At 44.8% G+C, this 16,176-nt stretch overlaps 1 protein-coding gene across 1 annotated transcript in view; it reads right to left on the reverse strand.

Annotated features, from left to right (window-relative positions):
* Positions 1–177: 177 nt before the first annotated feature.
* Positions 178–16,176, reverse strand: part of pear1 (platelet endothelial aggregation receptor 1) — a 37,168-nt gene continuing 21,169 nt past the window's right edge. Inside the window, exons 6-24 of the mRNA XM_035531068.1 lie at positions 10,455–10,579; positions 9,927–10,048; positions 9,033–9,141; positions 8,643–8,779; positions 8,032–8,244; positions 7,333–7,507; positions 6,922–7,042; positions 6,367–6,530; positions 5,823–5,925; positions 5,313–5,459; positions 4,821–4,952; positions 4,453–4,581; positions 3,549–3,674; positions 3,036–3,245; positions 2,460–2,569; positions 2,172–2,298; positions 1,941–2,003; positions 1,657–1,857; positions 178–1,024 (exon numbers count right to left, since the gene is read on the reverse strand). Of these exons, the coding sequence (XP_035386961.1) occupies positions 882–1,024; positions 1,657–1,857; positions 1,941–2,003; positions 2,172–2,298; positions 2,460–2,569; positions 3,036–3,245; positions 3,549–3,674; positions 4,453–4,581; positions 4,821–4,952; positions 5,313–5,459; positions 5,823–5,925; positions 6,367–6,530; positions 6,922–7,042; positions 7,333–7,507; positions 8,032–8,244; positions 8,643–8,779; positions 9,033–9,141; positions 9,927–10,048; positions 10,455–10,579 (2,657 nt within the window). The 3' untranslated portion in view covers positions 178–881. The remainder of the gene's footprint in view (positions 1,025–1,656; positions 1,858–1,940; positions 2,004–2,171; positions 2,299–2,459; positions 2,570–3,035; positions 3,246–3,548; positions 3,675–4,452; positions 4,582–4,820; positions 4,953–5,312; positions 5,460–5,822; positions 5,926–6,366; positions 6,531–6,921; positions 7,043–7,332; positions 7,508–8,031; positions 8,245–8,642; positions 8,780–9,032; positions 9,142–9,926; positions 10,049–10,454; positions 10,580–16,176) is intronic.

Consider the following 16,176-nt stretch of genomic DNA (forward strand, 5'->3'; position numbering starts at 1 on the left):
AACCCTTTACCCGGTCAGATGGTGTAAACTTTTCGCATTGTTTGATGAATTTGAAGAACCATCAAAAAATGATAGCTATGGCAGGTCCTAGATAACTTTGTGAAGTTGGCATCACCTAGAGGAGCTGTGTGAGGTTTGCCTTCTGTCTGTCGGGGCATATAAAAAACCCTGCATGCATAAAATCTCATTCAATTTATTTACAATATTTACAGTTCATGATGGCTTACATTCAACTTACATTCAAAGCAAAGACTCTACTGTAAATGCATTACAAAATGTCTTTGTAAATCTTTACAAAGACATCCAAAGCGGTTATGTAGCGGTGATGACAATGCAGTATTTACCTCATGATATTGTTTTATTTGAGAGTTACTAGTTTTCAAACAATATGAAGTCATGCTTTTCAATGTCAATATAGAAAGTGTTCAAAAATTTGTTCTGGATAAATGCTTGCTTGGTTGGTTGAAGATGATAAATTGTTCATTCATTTAGTCATAAAATTGTAAATGTCCAGCAGAGGGCAGTGTTGTGCTTTTACAGTGCGGGCCAGTTTATTTATTTATTTATTATTTTTGAGGCATGTTTAAAAGGCTCTGGAATTAAGCTTCCTATCTGGGCTGTAAAAGACCCAGTTCTCTCTTTACCCAAATCCAGCTTTTCAGAATACTGGTCTTAGATAATAAGCAAACATTCCACCAACACATGGAAAATATGTCCTTGTTTTCACTAGGTCCTGTGTAGCTAGTTCTCCACACTGTGTCCTGTTTTGGAACCGCTGTCCAAGTGGTGGTCAACATTGGTTTCCCCAGGTGGCGAGAATGCTGGTGCTCACGGGAGCGGCTGTGCTTTTACGGAGTCGGTCTGCTTGTCGGCACCTGAGGTCAGCAGGGCAGTCTCCGTGGCGACGGGGAGGGCGGCCTGCGCACTGGTGGCAGATCGTAATGTCCTAGGATGTGGCTGTTGACTGGCAAGTCATAATGGCTCTGATGCTCTTGTTCCAGAACATTTCTAAGGGGACATTGCTCTAAAAAAAAAAAGGAAGAAAAGATGGAATCCATTTCAGAATCTAAAACGAGCAATAAATGGGACATCACTGACACCTTGAAAAATCGTTCTACTGAAAAGCCATCAGTTTGCTGTTGGACGCGTGTCAGAATGAAAGCGCATCACGTTGTGAGTGGTCTCTCTCTTCACCCCTAAAACACCTGACTCGATTTTTAAATGAGTATTTTTTAAAAATGATGCGAATTTAGCAATGCTTTAGCATTTAGTCATACTTAATTTAGGACTATGCAGCGTCCACTAGCTGAGGCGGCGGTGGCACTGCTGCTGTAGTTACGCGGCCACGCGGCCCTGCCCCCTCCACGCACGTGGCTGCCTTCAGCCCTTCCCCGTGCGCTCACGTGGCCTCTGCTGTTTTCCCCCCCAGCTCTTTAGCTCGCGCTCTGTTGGCCGAACTCCTCTCGCCGTTCTCCCGTCAGATTGGGCAAGCGAGCTGGCGCAGCACCCCCCCCCCCCTCACGTTGGGTGCAGTCGGACGGTACGCTAAACTAGGCGGGTACATAACAACCTTGCTGTCCGTGCCCCTGGATGCTATTTTCCATATGAATGTTTGGGCGTGCACACTCTTGACAAATCGGGCATAGCGAGAGTTACCTCTGCAGGACAGGCTAGTGGAGGGGGCGGCGGCAGGACCCGGATGGGTGTAGGACGGCACTCGGGGCACGGCTGACTTCATCTCCATGTAGCTGCTCTCGGGAGGGCATGGCGGGAGGCCAGGGAGGTCTTTAATGGTGGCGTACGGGTTCTCGCTGTTCAGAGAACTGCTGCTCACCGCTGGACACGCGTCCTTCAGCTCTGGGAGAGAAGGCGACAGTGGTGAGTGTAGCGTAAGCCTTCTGTAACCGGAGGAGACGCTTCCCACTGTAAACAGCACTTACGTTTGTTGTAGTACTTCCCCAGGCTGGAACTGTAGCTATAGCTGCGATCCATGCCGAAGGCTCCTGCAATCCAGCAAGTAATGACACACACACGTAAGCACTTTGCTTGCACAGCGGATGAAGGACCTCCATCTGAAATGTCCTGTTTTTAATTTTAATAAATAAATAAATCTAAAATCATAATCATAATAATAATAGTATGGCTTATGACAAATCTACAGGCTCACATACCTTGGTCTTTAGGGGGTTCTTGATGTTTCCAGTCAGCAGGTAACGTGGCGTTGGTTTCCATGCTGAACAGGCCTCTTCTTTCCCGCTCCATGTTTTTCAGACTGCAGAACAGCTGCTCATTGGTGTTCTGAGACCACAAAGGGAAAGAGGAGCATTTGATCCCCACACTGAGATACGCTGAAGGCTAAAGATAGCGGGTTAGTTTAGAGTATGAAGTCTGAATTGTCATTCTGCATCTCATCCCTGGGAAACGGTGATATATTGGACAGAAGCGATCATTCCGTGTACCTTGACGACGCGGTCCTGGTTGTTAGGGCTGTGGGGTAATGGAGGTCTGTTCTGGGACAGTGTGTGATAGCTGGGGTTGGAGTAGTAGTGATGATAGCTGTGGGGAACATCTTTAAAGGAGGAAAAAAAAAGGTCAGGAAAAGTCATGTCATTCATTTTGATCATATTTGTATTTTCATTGCTTTGGTCCCAATTCTTTTGACAGATTGCATAACTAAGCTCATTTCCCCCAGACTGAGCATACAGCAACAAATCAAAAGTTCCTATTGCTTCAGAATTTCCATTAGATTTGTCTATCAATCTCACATGATGGTAGAGACCCAAAAATGTGCTTTTCTTCTTTCTGCTGCTATCTGCACTAATTTGGCTGCTGCCGAATACTCCCTGTGACACAGTGTCTTCTGTCCACCCAACGACTAGAAAGGCTTTCGCAGTGCTGGCATGTTTGTTCGACTAGTTCCCGTCGCACTAACTCCAGTACCTGATTGTCAGCCTCGCGCGCGCTTACAGGTAGGCGCCGTTTGGCGTCTTTAACGAGTTCGTAGCGTTTTTCACCCGAAGCGTCAAGGCTCCTACCTGGGACGGCGTACTCGGAGTTGACAGTGCGGCTGGACGAGAAGGAGACGGTGGGGGCGTTGTTCTGCTTCTCCTTTTGTCGGTGCCGGTACAGGAGCAGCAGGGCCAGCAGCAACACCACCAGGAGGACTAGCACCACGATGCCCGAGATGGCCCCCCACGAGTCCCTCTCCACCGGGGACACGGGCACCATCTCGCTCACCCCCCGCTCTGGAGGAACGGCCATGGCCGTTACAAACCAAACCTTTTGCACTTAAGTGTTAGGGGGCCTAGCTAAAGACTGGCAACATGCAGGGCAAAGGGTAAGGGGAGTCTTAGCTACTGCTAGCCTGAAAAATATGGAAAGCACAGTTAAGACTGAAAATATCCTTCTAAGCCATGTTTGTGTTTTTAAAGACTGAAGAAATGTGAAACAGAACATTTAAATACATCTTTAGAAACGGTCCAAAAGGTGAAAAAAGCTATAATTTTAAATGGTTTGAAAACAGGCTAAAGAGGACCAGAAGTGAATACCGTGTGTGCAGTCCACGCCTGCTCCAGGCTCACATACGCAGGCCCCACTGTGAGGGTCACAAAAGTGGTTTGGGCCGCATGAACAGGTCTGAGCACAGTTGGTTCCAAATGTACCTGATTTACACACTGAAACAGAGGTGATGCACATCACGCATATGAATGTGTGAATATGGGGCCTGTCTGTTCATATTTAATCACATTTCTATATTCATAAGCAGCCCTTCTTAAATTTATGAACACACATTTACAGATTCCGTTATCTCTTAAGCCTGCTGACTAATGCTAGGCTGAGAAACGTGGGAGTGAGCATCTGAAACTTGCTCTGTGTGTGCTTTTGAAAGGTAGGCCTAACAGGATGGCAGGTGCCTGTGCATGTGAGCCCAAATATGAAGTCACTCGCACGTGTTTCAAATGGTTCTGGGTATGTGACAACATAGCAAATGAGTTTGTATGATTGGATCAGTAGTATCTCTAAGGTCAACCCTAACCCTGCTCTTTCCTGGAATTGAAGAAAACAGGCGGTTAGCACCTACTGGACGGTATCAAACATTTTAAGAACTCCTGGCTATTGGCTTTCATCTTCCAAATAATAAAATGGTTCAGGACACATTAAAATCAATTGACACTGGAAAAAACTGGACATTCCTAGGGATTTCCAGTCTAGAATAGTGGAATATTTTAAGCCAGAAACTCAACAGGAATCTCTGAGCAGGTGTGTCTCCAGTTACAGTTTATTACAATCTGTCTTAAATGTTTTTGCATAATAGCACAACTGCCCCTTTGCACACTTTAGTGCAAACATGGTTTGATGTACCAGTGCCCTGCTGAGCCACAAAATATCATAACATTTTTTTTTCTTTAAAAAAGAAAACATTGACTCTTATAGAAAGGCATGGTGATTTACCCATAGAGCAGTCTGCTCCCATCCAGCCGGGGACACAGTGGCACGAGCCATCCTGGTGATGGCATGTTGCGTTGTTGGTACACCTACAAGTGCCACTACACTGGTTTCCATAATGGCCAACTGGACAGACTAGAAACCACAGCCATTTTGGGGTTAAAATGTGTAATTTCAATAGCATACTTTTCTGTTGTGTCACAAATAAATCAAAAATTAGTGATTATATTCTGGATTCAAAATACACGTGGATGCAATAAATTGTAATAAATGTTTATGTGCAAGAATCACTGCTTATTAAAAGCTTTCCTACTGTGAAAGACTACCATTCACCTTACTGCTGTGTGTGTGTGTGTGTCGGTCAGGATTCACACCTTGGTCACACAGTGGTCCTGTATAGCCAGGGAGGCACAGACACTGGCCTGTGATGTGGTGGCAGAATGTGGAGTGGGCACAGGGGCGGCAGGCCTGACTGCACTTCTCTCCATACGTTCCCCGAGTACACGCTGACAGAGAGAGAGCGAGAGAGCAACAGTAGCCTACACACTTAACCAACATCTCAGAAGCTACTTGAAGCTATCGGAACTTGAATTCATTTCTGTGCCTTAAAAGACATAGCTCGAAGTGGGAGGTTGTTCAGCGTGAAAGACATGAATTAAGCACAAGTATGGGGTGTAGAATTTAATATTAAATCGGTGTTCAAGAGCGGGAAACAGGCACAGTTAAGTGACTTGGCTCAGCTTTTTCTTTTGAAGTCCTCATTTAAGCTCGGACTGCTTGATTAAAGTTAGGGTTCCATTTAAGCTCCACAAGTAAACAGCTTAAGTTTTAAACTAGACAGAGCAGTGAAGAGGAGCAGCTGTCACCATGCTGGCACTGAGCTCCCCAGTAGCCTGGCTTGCACAGGCAGGTGCCACTCTGCGGCAGACAGGAGGCGCTGTTGAGGCAGGTGCAGCTCTGGTTACACTGATGGCCCCATGAGCCCTGAGGACACTGCTCTGTACAGCGCGGACCTGCGTACACAACGGACCAAGTGGAGCTCTGTGGGAGGGCTCAAATATACACGACTAACAGCTGAAAGAGTGCAGTTACTTTCGTTCCGCCTAGTACACTATTGTAGCACCTCAAATGTTTTTTTTTGTTTTTTTTTTTTTTGTTTTTTTTTTTTCTTAAATGTTTCCTGTTTTAAAGGAATGGTGCTTTACTCTTGAAAATTCCAGTTTGCAATGATTTTTGCCGATGGTTTGTTTGCCGGCAATGCATATCAGTCAGGTAAAGTGCAGTTTGATATGACACATGCACAGTCTTCTTAATACTCCACTGTCTGAACATGCAAGTGTGTGGTGCTCCAGCGAATGACTGGATGGAAGCCATACCTGTCCATCCAGGTAGACACAGGCACTGCCCCGTGATGCTGTGGCAACCTTCGTCATGGAGACAGTCGCATTTGTACTGGCAGCCTGGGCCGAAGGTGCCGACCTATTTAACAAGAACCAGCGGGAAAACGGAAAAATTCCCGTCAGTCCGATGAAAGCCAGCAGTGCAGACAGCTGGAAGACAAGGTGGTCCGGGGCTAACGACTACCTTCATTTAATCAGAGCGCTCGCCAGGCATGATGTGCAACTGTGGACACAGAGCTCTGCTTAATAACAGCCTTTAGTGGAGATGAAACGTCAGCTGGTGTTTTATTCAGAGAAGTACAATTTTCCATGGAGTGCATTCCGAAGGCCCGGGCAGGGACTGCTGAAACAGCGGCGTGAAAGAACCTCGTGAAGCATTAGTGGGCGTGATCAGCCTGCCATGATTCCTGAGGTGGAGTTTAGCAAACTCAACAGACAGCCTCCACCAGCAGGGTCTGGCGCCGCCTACTGCCGTTCATGGTAACAGAGTGCCGCTTGTTCTACCGAGCGGCGGACTCACCGGGCACGGCTCGACACAGAGCGCTCCTCTCCACCCCGCCGTGCACGTGCACGAGCCGTCGGAGGGGTGGCATCGGCCCCCGTTGGCGCACTGGCATGAGGCATTGCAGCCTGGACCCCATGTCCCCTCTGAACATGCGACAGAGCAATCAGGACTCCTCCATCCTGCACACACACACACACACACACACACACACACACACACACACACACACACGTACAGACAAGTAGTGATATATGATGACACAATGACTGTACTGACTCTGAACTGACTCATCCAGTCTATCTATTAGAGAAGCAGTGATAATGAAGAAGAGACCATTTTTTATCTTTGAAATAAGGTCATTAATAAAGGCTTGTTCCTCCTTTCCTCTGTCAGCACTGCTTTAAATCACACATACACACACAACAGAATAAGGAGGAACGAGATAAGATGGGGAACTGGTAGATATACAAAGCGCAGTGAGAAACCTCTTTTGGAAATCACCACGGAACCCAGGCCGTGTCAGGAAATCAGCACTCATCACTCATTTCATTCACTCACTCGATCACTCACCCTCTTTGCAGAAGCATGTTCCATCTATAGGAGAGCAAGCGATGGCGTTTAAGCAGGCACACGCAGAGGAGCAGTCTTTTCCATAGAAGCCCGACTCACAGCGGTTTTCACAGTGCGATCCCTCCACAAGGCAGGAATGAAGGCAGAGTTATTATTTACCATTCCAGCAAGCACCCCATGGCATCGATCAGCCCAAAACAAAACGAACGGCATTAATTTAAAAAACGTAACGGAATAGTTGGAAATATATACAAAAAAGTAAATGAACCAAAACCCACAGAACTCTTTCTTATACTCAGATGAAACCTATACGTCAGAGAAATTTCCGAGACATTCATGTAGGAATTCTGAGGTATGAGAGGAGCAGGTTTGGTGAAACACAGAGCAAAAGCTGTGGGTAAGTCCACTCACTGTGTAGCCTGGGGCACAATGACACAGGCCGCTGACCACGTCACAGGCGCCACCGTTCACGCACAGGCAGGGCTCCAGGCAACCATGACCATAGAAACCATGAGCACAGGTCTCGTTACAGAAGAGCCCTGCCCACCCAGGCTGGCACGTGCACTCTCCCTTCAACGGGTGACAACTGTGAGGACAAACAGCATCCACATGGCACTGTGCGCTCGCATGTTGTGTTTGTGTGCATTTTTATATCAAAATAGAAAATAAGTTTATAAAATTCATGGCAAAAAATGACCAGTCCATATAAATGGCCAGCCTATATAAATGACTAGCTCATATAAGCTAGAATAGAGTAGTGGGTGTAAACTATTATGATACAGTGATTTAAAAACAAAATTGCTCTTGGTTAAATGACATGCAGGCATAAGCATGTCACATATGTACACATACATACTGTACATATTTATTTGCGCGTGTAAGCAGGGGTGGGTGACCAGACTTGAATTCTTGCCTTGAATTCTTGTGTGTGTATGTGTGTGTGTGTGTGTGAGTGTGTGTGTGTGTGTGTGAGTGTGTGTCTGAGTGTGTGTGTGTGTGTGTGTCTGTGAGTGTGTGTGTGTGTGTATGAGTGTGTGAGTGTGTGAATGTGTGAGTGTGTGAATGTGTGTGTGTGTGTGTGTGTGTGTGTGTGTGTTCTCCATGCCCCACCTGAGGGTGTGCTGGGGGCTGCAGTGGCAGGTGTGTTCACAGTGCATGCCGTAGGTCCCATCAGCGCACAGCCTGTGGGAGCACTGCCTCCCGCTGAACCCTGCCTCACACAAGCACCCGCCGTCAATGTGGAAGCAGCGTGCCCCATTAGTGCAGTCGCACACCCCCTTACAGTCCACACCGTAGCGGCCGACGGTGCACTCCTCGTTGCACCTGTGAGGAGAGAGAGCACACACGCACGCACACACACACACACACACACACACTCTTGCAGATCTTCAATAGAGGACTGCATAAAAACATTGACCCTCACATACTTGTTCTGTTTTTAAACAGGCTTGAAACACTGGACTGACTCCATGGCGCCAGCACTTGTACTGCCAACACATGTGGCTCTTAAAAACAGCACAGTTGGATGTTGGATGGGACCGCTTTGCTGCTGAGAAAGACCACATTAGCGTCACGCTAGCTAATCGTGTTGGCGTGAAGGCGGCTCTATTCTGTGCTGTGGAGCAGAGGCAGTGCTGGAGCCATGCACCCATGGCGTTTACGATGAACATTCCTGCCATGCAGCTGAGACTCTGCTCTGTACAATGTTATTGCGAACCCACCTTTCGCCAGTGTAACCAGCAGCGCACCGACACTGGCCTGTCTCTGGGTCGCAGTGACCCCCATTATGGCACAGACACTCCCAAGAACAGTTGGCCCCGAACCACCCCTCAGCACAGCGTTCTGTGCACACCGGTCCCTGAGAGAGAGAGAGTGAGAGAGAGAGAGAGAGAGAGAGAAAGGGAGGGAGGGAGGGAGGGAGGGAGGGAGGGAGGGAGAGATGAATAGACAGAGAGAGAATGGGGTCTATGTTTAAGAAACTCCTCCAACTTCTTGAGGAATTTTAATACAGGGATAAGCCAACAGCCTCAGAGAGAGAGAGAGAGAGAGAAAGAGAGAGAGAGAGAGAGAGAGAGAGAGAGAGAGAGAGAGAGAGAGCTGGACTCACTCACCATCCATCCAGGTGGGCACACACACACTCCTTTGCCCTGGCAAATACCACCATTCTGGCATGAGCAGCGTGGCGGGCATCGGCCGGCCCTCACACAGGGCGTGTCACATCTGAGAAACACAGGGATATGACATCATACTGCACGGTCTCCTTGCTGAGATGGAAACATCATCATACACTCCACAAACACTTGATTAGGAAAACCTCTCTGCAACTACACTCATTGGTTGTTTTGTGAGGTTTCTGAATGCAACTACAGACTGTAGCTTATCTGCTAACAAGCATACTTCATCAGCTCTTCTCTATTCCATTCATCACTGTTCCGGTTCGGGTTCACAGAAACAGCGACTTGCTGTTTATTATTGGGAAGGCAGACCATTCTCAACACAGCATTACCACTCCTATCATAGCATGGCAATCGTGGGTGTCGAGCTGGTGCAAGTTTATTAAAGTTCAGTCAGAGCAGAGTAGCTGAGTGTTTCATAGGCCAGTGTCACTGCTGGGTTGAGAAAAATATCTATCCAACAGTGGTCCAACAGTCAGAAACTGACTAATGATGAAGAGCTAGAGAAATGGCTAACACAAAGTACATCTACAAAGTGTAATACATTACCATCTATAATCACCCAGTAAGCCCATGTTAAAAGTTCAAAATAGTATATATGAGAAAATGTGCAGGAATTGTCACTGGTTTGAATTTACAAGTGGCACAATTCAACCATGAAAATAAACCTTTACAAGGTAAAATCAGATGAAATTTGAACTGAATTTCAATGCAGCTGCAGAACTAGGAGAAACTTGGGTTCTCCTGAATCTCAGATAGCATATTTCATATTTGCTGATCCCCTAATTACAAAATAATAAGCACAAATAGAGAGAATGAAAAGTGTCTCACAGTGTGCCACTGACACCTTCTCTGCACACACACTCCCCTGTAGTTTTATTGCAGGAGCCGCCCGTTCCACACTGACACCGTTGCAGGCAGCTCTGCCCATAGAATCCCTTGGGGCATGGGTCCTAATGGCAGAGAAGCATAAATAAAACATTATGCTGTCAATTTGTACATGTACATGTACATGTCAACAGTGTACGTCATGCAAAAAGCTGTGACATCCTAAAAACAATAATTATTTTAAAATAAAAACAATAATAATGTATGCATTGTGTTTATTTAAATTCAACTGAACCTTAAAACATGTTTTGTGACTTTTCGACATGGTCATGGGGGGGTGTAACACTAGCTATGTTCCCACGATATGATCAGCCATGTGGGATGCAGAAGGCCAGTAGCAGAAAAAGTACACACAAATAACATATTGTGCACAGAATTTGAAATACTTGCTGTTAAATGATTTCATAGTGGGTGGTAAGAACCTCTGTGCCCGCTGGGAGCTGGGCGCATGGTGAGGGTGTGAGGATGTACCTGGCAGTGGGCACCTTTGTAGCCAGGGGCACAGAGGCAGGAGCCAGTGAGGGCATCACACTGCCCTCCGTTCTGACACTGGCACCGTTTGCTGCAGTCGGAACCCCAGTGGAGTGCATCGCACGCTACAGGGCAGATGAAGACCATTACACACTGCACCACATCCCATGCATCTGCTCCAAAACCATGTGGACAATGTTAGGGAGAAGAGAGAATATTCACATATGTAACATTTTTTAATTCAGGCTTTGCCCGCTAGGCAAAGAAGCAGAAGAGACAGGCACTCGTCAGGAAGCAGCTGGAACGGCTCGGGTCTTGTGTGACATGCTCAAGACCATCAATCAAGGTACAAAGCGCAGTGTATTGGCCAGACAGCCAATATATTAGTGCGCTTTATCAATCACAGTGACAGTGACATATAAATATATGAGCACTGAACAACATTGGACAAATATAAAAAAAACCACATTATAATCAAAATACATCTTGTGATGAAGTCCCTTTGCAGAAAGCATGATTCATGATTTTGTTGTTACTCGTACAGCACAATACGCAGTCACGCCGTATGACGACGGCCCCTGTAATGCAGCTCTCAGATGTCATATAGCATCTCTGAGCCCAGATTTCATGGAGTTAACAAGAAAAATGGACTTTAAATGGGAAATTTTACAGTGTAATTCAGCTAATGCTCAGGATGAGGTCAAAGCAACATTCACATGAGGCTTAAGTTTCAATCAGGCACAAAGTGAGACAGTCCGCATTTAGGCATGAAGCCAGGAGAGGAGGATCCTTTACATAAACACCCCCCCCTTCCCCTCACACACACACACACACACACACACACACACACACACACACACACACACACACACACACGCTGTGCACTGGGATATATGAGTCTGAAAATCCCAGGTTAGGAACTCTGTGTCATCATACATGTCCTCTGCAACTCAAGCACAATACAAGTCAGTTGTCCTGGAATAAGTAATAAATATTCTTTGCAGAATAGATTTAAAGATTAGAGATGCCAAACAAACCAATTCTATTTTACTCATTAAAATTTTTACATAATACACCAAGTTTGTTATTAATTTCAGTGAATTAATGAACAAAAATAGGTCTGTTAAGTTAAAATGTTTGTTTCAAATGAATAAAAATGGGTGTGTTAAAAATAATTCTGTTCCGAATGAATGAATTAATAATTCCTCTGAAGTCAGTCAGCTGTATTATGCTCGTATTATCCATATTTGCAGTATTTATACAAACCACAAAAAGCAATAAAAATCATGTAAATATTATGTATAAAAACATTAGCAAACCATTTAATCATTTTGGTAGAACAGGAAAAAGAAAGCCCGACAATAGAACTACATTACCCCGAATGCCACTGTAAGGCCCAAAATGATACTCAGGAATCAATGAATATCAATGAATGTCAATGAATATCAATGAATATTAATGAGTATCAATGAATATTAATTAACATCCAGGGCAATTGCAAATGTGAAACATTTAATTAACATGTGAAAGTGGATCAGGTAGAAATTGCCCATTGCTAATTTCAAAGTGCTCTGCTTATTGGCAAAACTGACATAGCCTTTATGCATCGTCTAATTACCTAGTTACTTTTCTCAAATACTGAAAGGCAATGAGTAGGAATAACTTCACAATAAGTAGCAATTATATTAAAAGGTTTTAGCATGCACAGTGTTGGTTATTTTGTAATAACCAGTTCATCTTTGCATGAATGGCTGGCAAATATCAAAATCTAAACTAGATTTACTGTGGGAGTTATTATAGCTAGTTTGTTTTCGGTCACACACCCCTTTAGGATGAGCAGTACAAACATCATAGGCCTCAATAAGGTGTGGCATAAAAGTGCGTGCTTATTCTAGTCAAAAATTAACCTGGTCTACTCTCTTGCAGCATTCAATTTTCCCCTCCAACCCCCTACCTAAAAACACCCCCACTCACATACTCATAGCCCAGGAACACACGTCCTCCAAAGGAGATTTGATCGACTATAACGCATATGAATTCTGACATTTGATTGGCAAGAAAGAATAATACCTGAATTTATTATTCATATTTTATATTTTCAATTTCATTTAATTTTCTAATTGCTAAGGAATTGCTTTGTCTTTTTGGGTTTAGCTTTAGCATGATATGGAGGGATATCCTGTAATATAATCTAATAATATACAATATAATAACATTTGAATTGTTTCCATGCTGAGTGCTTACATCCATTTCATGACTCAATTATGAGTCATGAAACACTGCAAAAGTAGACCAATTTCTTTAATATAAATATGATTATGAGAATAGGCATCATACTGCTGAAGAAAGTATAAGGATTTATTATATCACAAATTGTTCAATCTGTCATCTGTCTCTGTGCTATTGCATCATTACATGAGCTTAATGCAGGGTTTTTATGAATGAACTGGCTGTCAATTGCAAGCACATGTAAAAATGTTTCAAAACTCAGAAGCATAATAGGAATCCCAAAAGCAAATAAAAGGTTCCAAAAGTAAAAGATGTTTCAACAAATTATCTAATAAGAAAATAATTATTATAGCATATGTTATAGAATAAGAAAATATTTATTATAGGTAATGGAATTTGTGTTTTATTTTCAAAATTTTGATGCTTAATATTTTCTAATCCTTTTATACATGTCATACACATATTACATATTGTTTGCTGTCATTACAACATATAGCACACTGGCCTGGCCAGCAGGAGCCTTCTCTGCTCGTCAGGACTGTTTTGAGCAGACGACTTGGATCACGTTCAAGGAGGCTGCTAGTGACGGTGGCACTGTTAACCTGGAAGCGTATACAGCATCAGTGACTGACTACATCAGCAAGTGCAGTGCAAGACCATCTCCACACGCCCCAACCAGAAGCCATGGATGTCTGCTGAGGTGCGCATGCTACTGAGGACCCGTGACTCAGCCTTCAGAACAGGTGACAGGGAGGCTCTCAGGAAAACAAGAGCTGAACTGTCACGTGCGATCAGGAAAGCAAAGTGTGCACATGCACAGAGGATCCATGGACACTGGTGACACACGGCGCATGTGGGAGGGCATTCGGGCCATTACTAACTACAGGAAAACACCACCTTCCTGTGACAGTGATGCCATCCTCTTAATGACTTCTATGCACGGTTTGAAGCACAGAACAACGTTGCAGCAGAAAAGTCCATCCCTCCGCAAAATGACCAGGTGCTGTGCCTGACGGCGGCTGATGTGAGGCGTACTCTGCGTGGAGTTAACCCACGGAAAGCTGCTGGACCAGACAACATCCCGGGTCGTGTGCTCAGAAAATGTGCTGACCAGCTTGCAGATGTCCTAACAGACATCTTCAATATCTCTCTGAGCTGCACCGTGGTCCCAACATGCTTCAAGACCACCACCATCGTCCCCGTGCCTAAGAAGCCCACGGTGTCGTGTCTCAACGACTACCGTCCCATCGCACTCACATCCATCATCATGAAGTGCTTCGAGAGACTCGTCATGAGACACATCAAGACCCAGCCTCCCCTTCTCTGGACCCCATGCAGTTCACGTACCGCCCCAACCGCTCTACAGATGATGCCATCTCTACCACACTTCATCTGGCACTCACACATCTGGATAAAAAGGGCACCTACGTAAGAATGCTGTTCATAGACTTCAGTTCAGCATTCAACACCATTGTTCCTCAGCATCTGATTGAAAAGTTGAGCTTACTGGGCTTGAACACCTCCCTCTGCAACTGGATTCTGGATTTCTTGACTGGTAGACGTCAGTTTGTTTGGATTGGGAGCAGCACTTCCAACACCACCACACTGAGTACTGGTGCTCCCCAGGGCAGCGTACTCAGCCCTCTGCGGTTCACACTGCTGACTCATGACTGTGCAGCGATGCACAGTTCGAATCACATCAACAAGTTCGCTGATGATACGACCGTGGTGGGACTCATCAACAAAGACAACGAGTCAGCATACAGAGAGGAGGTGCGAGAACTGGTGAGCTGGTGTAAGGTCAACAACCTGTATTTGAAAGTTGACAAGACAAAAGAAATGGTTGAGGACTTCAGGAGAGCAAGGCGAGATCACTCCCCGCTTGCCATCAACGGCTCCTCAGTGGAGATCGTCAAGAACATCAAGTTCCTTGGTGTTCACATAGCGGAGAACCTCACCTGGACCATCACCAAGAGAGCCCAGCAACGTCTTTACTTCCTTCGGAAGCTGAGGGAAGCCCATCTCCCATCACCCATCCTCACTACCTTCTACAGAGGTACTGTAGAGAGCATCCTGAGCAGCTGCATCATTACCTGGTTTGGGAACTGCACCGCCTTTGACCGCAAGACCCTCCAAAGAATAGTGAGAACAGCTGAGAAGATCATTGAGGTCTCTCTTCCCTCCATCACGAACATCTACCTAACATGCTGCATCTGGAAAGCCACCAACATTGTGAAAGACCCCACACACCCCTCACATGAACTGTTCACCCTTTTGCCATCTGGAAGAAGGTACCGCAGCGTCCAGTCCTGCACCTCCAGACTGTGCAACAGCTTCTTCCCAGAAGCCATTAGACTCCTGAACTCTGGCTAACTCCAATTCCAATTCAGATTCCAAAATGGGCACTTTTATACATGCTTATAGACAGTCACACACACTCACATACACTCACACACACAAGAATTCAAGGCACTATTTATGCTTATGCTTATTTACATCAGCAATGAAGACTGAGTCTGGTCACCCACCCCTGCTTACACGCTCAAATAAATATGTACAGTATGTATGTGTACATATGTGACATGCTTATGCCTGCATGTCATTTGACCAAGCGCAATTTTTGTTTATACATGCTTATAGACAGTCACACACACACGCACGCACACATGCGCACACACACACACACACACACACACACATACGTAAATACATACATACATATCTATACACACACTCACACATTGTTTTGCATCGGACTAGTGCTGAAGTCAAACGTCACACAAATAAACTATGCACTCCTGTTGCAGTCTTGCACATTATCCTACTTGCTGCTAGAGTACTGTACTAAACCAGCACTGTACTCTGAACTGTTCTGGCTGCTACCGGTGACTGCTATGTTCAGGGTAGCATGTCACTGATTGCTATGCACAACTCGCTTTACATATGCCCAGTACTGTGTACTGTACTAAATTGCACTGTCTACTCATTTTGTATTTGTTCTGTCCTGTATTTATTATTGTTTATGTAATGTTTATTTAATGACATTTTGCACTATATTGGACTGTTTGCACGTGTGTAGCATGTTGTCTGTTGCACTGTTGTTTTTGTGTTGCACCATGGTCCTGGAGGAACATTGTCTCGTTTTTTTTTGTGTACTTATATATAGCTGAAATGACAATAAAACCTCTTTGAACTTGAACTTTGAACTGTTTAAAAGAAATCTGGAAATCAACTATAATTCTTTATTCAGAATTCATTATTTTATTAACTATTACCTTACACAAGTAGACCTGAATAATATAGATGCTAACAAGTTTTAATTTAAAGTTTTTTGGTTATTAAATAATATACTGCAACTATCTATGTACAATAATATCCCCTGACTAATGACTGGTTTCCAAATATGGGCATTCTGGAAATTACCATTTTTGTTTTACATCTTCTTACACGTTTTGAAAACCAGGAAGTTGTCACTAGTATCGTATTAGAGTCA

The sequence above is a fragment of the Electrophorus electricus genome, chromosome 10 (assembly GCF_013358815.1).
Source record: "Electrophorus electricus isolate fEleEle1 chromosome 10, fEleEle1.pri, whole genome shotgun sequence".
NCBI classification, from domain to species: domain Eukaryota; kingdom Metazoa; phylum Chordata; class Actinopteri; order Gymnotiformes; family Gymnotidae; genus Electrophorus; species Electrophorus electricus.